Below are 3077 nucleotides of genomic sequence, written 5' to 3'. Positions count from 1 at the left end.
GTCCCGGTCAGAAGCTAATGTGGAAAAGTTTGGGCACCCCTGCTTTAAGCCATTCTTCTCTCGTGTTAGGGCCCTTTATACATAAAGGTATTCTGCCCCACCTTCCTCCTCTTGGCTCGGCAGTCAGGGCTAAAAGGGGAGCCCTAAATTTAACCTCGGTGGCAGAGAGCAGAGACAGACCGCTCAGAGAGGCGATTCGGCGAACGCACGCCGCTCTGCTAGCGCCACCCCTGGAGGGAATTCGTCTCACGCAGCGTTTTTATCACTCTTAAGATACAAACGGGGGGATAGTGCAGAGAAAACTTCAGGAGCCAGGTGAGTGTGGGAGGAGAGGGAGGGGGGGACTTGTGTTTGGAATAATTCGTGACCTGTTGGTGTTTGTGGGATCTGGTCAGGTTAATGCCGGACAGCTGGTTTGTAACTCAACACTGGAGCGTTTGGAGGATGTTCTTGTTGTGTTGGTTTCAACACTTAACAGCATTCTCCTTATTATACTACGCAAATTTATCAAACATCATCTGTCCATCAAACAATTTGACTCTTTTATGTTTATTCCTTGATTTCTGTTGATAACCTTTGTTTTTTAGATGGGGGAGTGCAAATTAAACTGATATTTTTTGTTTACATTGAGCGTGTACCCACATTTCAGAAATTCATATTGATATTTTTGGAAAAACAACTCTTCAAAATGCACCATTTGATATCATTCATGACAACCTTTTCAGCTTTTATTTTGTAGTTTTGCAGGAAGAACCTTTAAACTTTCTCCTTGAGTTTCTTTTCCTTTTCTTTCCATTTATTTGTCATTTTCACATATGCGTCCCAGCGGATTAAACTGACAAGCCTGAGTAACCTTCCTCATCATCGTGGCCATCACAGTCATCGTCATCATCATCGTTTTTGCTCACTGGCAAAGCTCACATTGTCGTCTCAATGAAACCGCAGCTACAGCTGTAAATCCAGCAGAAATTGAGTCGTTAGCAGAGAAAATGGTTTTCGCTGCAGCTGAAGGGATGCGTTTCTCGGCATCGTCTCTGTGCCAGTTCTCTCATCTGTCGTGCAAAATGTCCATCTGGTTGTCATGTCTTGAAATACTTGTTTGGTTTCTGTGTGTGTGTCTGTGTGTGTGTGTGTGTGTGTGTGTGTGCCCACATGTCGTCAGGAAAGAACTTAGACAACAGCTCGTTTAAGGCGCAGTCCAGCACCAGCTCCCAGCCTGAAAGCTTTCAGGGCTCCTCAGCTGCTGCTCACTGTAAGTCGGCTCAGCCGCACAAACGCTGCTGCCTGTAACAAAACATCCTCTATCTACTCAGGAAATACATCTTTTGTTTGTTCAATCAGTCCCCGCTTGCATTAAAAGCAAAGATCAGCTGCTTTTTGTTTATTTTGCAACACTAAATCCCTGAGATACCCTGACTTGTGCAGATTTAGTTAAACTCTTTATTAACAGCTTTAAGAGTGTAAAACAACTAACTCAGATGCTTCAAATGATGAAAACATCTTCAGTTGTTTTCTTTGTGATCCTGTGGACTTGTCTCCCTCTTATGGGCTCTGATAAAATAACAGCTCAGTCCTGTTGGTTTTTCCTGAGCATGGACTCTGAAACTATAACAGTTTGAATAATGTCCACATTCACTTGTCGACCTGCTGGTTTTGCTGTTTCTGTTGTTGGAAGGAGCTTTGATCTCACAGATGAGGTCACCTTTTTGGTTTTAAACCTTCTCAAACTCAGCTGCTGCCAAGTTCTCTGACCTGCTGGGCTCGGTGCGCCGGGGTTCAGGGCCCGTTCCCGACGGAGAAGGGAGGTCCAGCACTCCACCTCCCACCGCCCTCTCTGCCCCCTCCCCTCAACACCCCCCTGTTGTCCCCATGCAGAGTAAGTCAACAGGAGCAGACTGTGGGTTTTACTCTAAACTGAAGTTTATTCAATCAGCCGGCTTCTGCCTTTTCTCTGTTTCCATGATAAGACAAGAAACATGGACAGATTACTGTACAGAGTCTGAACAGACACACGATAAAAGGCTCGAGGGCCCAAAAATTAATTCTTGTATTCCGCAGGAAGGGACAAAAAAACATCCTATCTGATACAGAAATAAAGATGTTATTTAAAATGACTAAAAATTGGGCAAAATTGAAGCCAAAAGATATAAAATTTGATTTAAAGCAACTGCAGAGTTGGACAGTTACATCAATAAAACTTACAGTGGCTGTTTTTACATGGAAAATAACCGAATGAGAAACAAAATGTTGAAAACAAGACATAAGATATTTAAGAATGTTGAGTAGAATGAAACATATTTTCTAAAAAAGTCAATTTTGCATAATATCCCCATTTAAAACAGTTCACTGGCTAAAATAATGTAATAATAATAATAATAATAATAATAATTAATAATAACAATAACAATAATAAAGTAATAGATGAGACATCCAGAACTGAACACAAATGAAGAAACACACAAAAAAATATGGTAAAATCAGAAACTAAAATCCAATAATCGAGAAGTGGACCACATTAGTTCAATTAGAATTAAATTAAAGTTAGAGTCAAGAAAAGTTTTCAAATAAAACATAAGAGTTGTACAAAAAGGTGTACTGAAAACATCAGAATAAATCGTGTATATGCCTGTAGTTTAAGTGTTTTACTTTTCTATAGGACTTACAGGACCTTTGTATCTGATGTGCAACATAATGACATCGATATACAAACATGTTGCATAAAATAAAAAAAATATTTAATTTATCTGTTCATTTGAAAATATAAATAAATTCCAAATAAATATACAATTTGAATAATCTGTAACGTAAAAACTGGCTGTAAAGAATTTAGATTGTCTGATTCATTAAGATGATAAAAATTCCATAATTATCAATAATTTTTTAAACTCCTCTTTCTACATCATTTTTATCTTTGTTGTGTAAATTTGTCATTTCCTCATTCTTTTATTTTTTCTTCCTTGTTTTCGATGTTCTTTTTTGATACCTCTGTTATCTGTCCTTCCATCCCTCCATCTATCTATCTACCTACCTACCTACCTATCTATCTATCTATCATCTATCTATCTATCTATCTATCT

General features: G+C 38.9%; 1 protein-coding gene across 1 annotated transcript in view; it reads left to right on the top strand.

Moving 5' to 3' along the window:
* Nucleotides 1–3077, top strand: part of camk2b1 (calcium/calmodulin-dependent protein kinase (CaM kinase) II beta 1) — a gene marked incomplete at its 3' end in the record, with an annotated part of 97780 nt that overhangs the window by 92217 nt on the left and 2486 nt on the right. Inside the window, 1 exon segment of the mRNA XM_014011170.1 lies at nucleotides 1733–1876. Within this exon segment, the coding sequence (XP_013866624.1) occupies nucleotides 1733–1876 (144 nt within the window).

Source organism: Austrofundulus limnaeus, unplaced genomic scaffold, assembly GCF_001266775.1.
Source record: "Austrofundulus limnaeus strain Quisiro unplaced genomic scaffold, Austrofundulus_limnaeus-1.0 Scaffold77, whole genome shotgun sequence".
Lineage (NCBI taxonomy): Eukaryota > Metazoa > Chordata > Actinopteri > Cyprinodontiformes > Rivulidae > Austrofundulus > Austrofundulus limnaeus.
The sequence above is the reverse complement of the archived record's forward strand: the minus strand, read 5'-3'. Positions and strand labels throughout refer to the sequence as shown.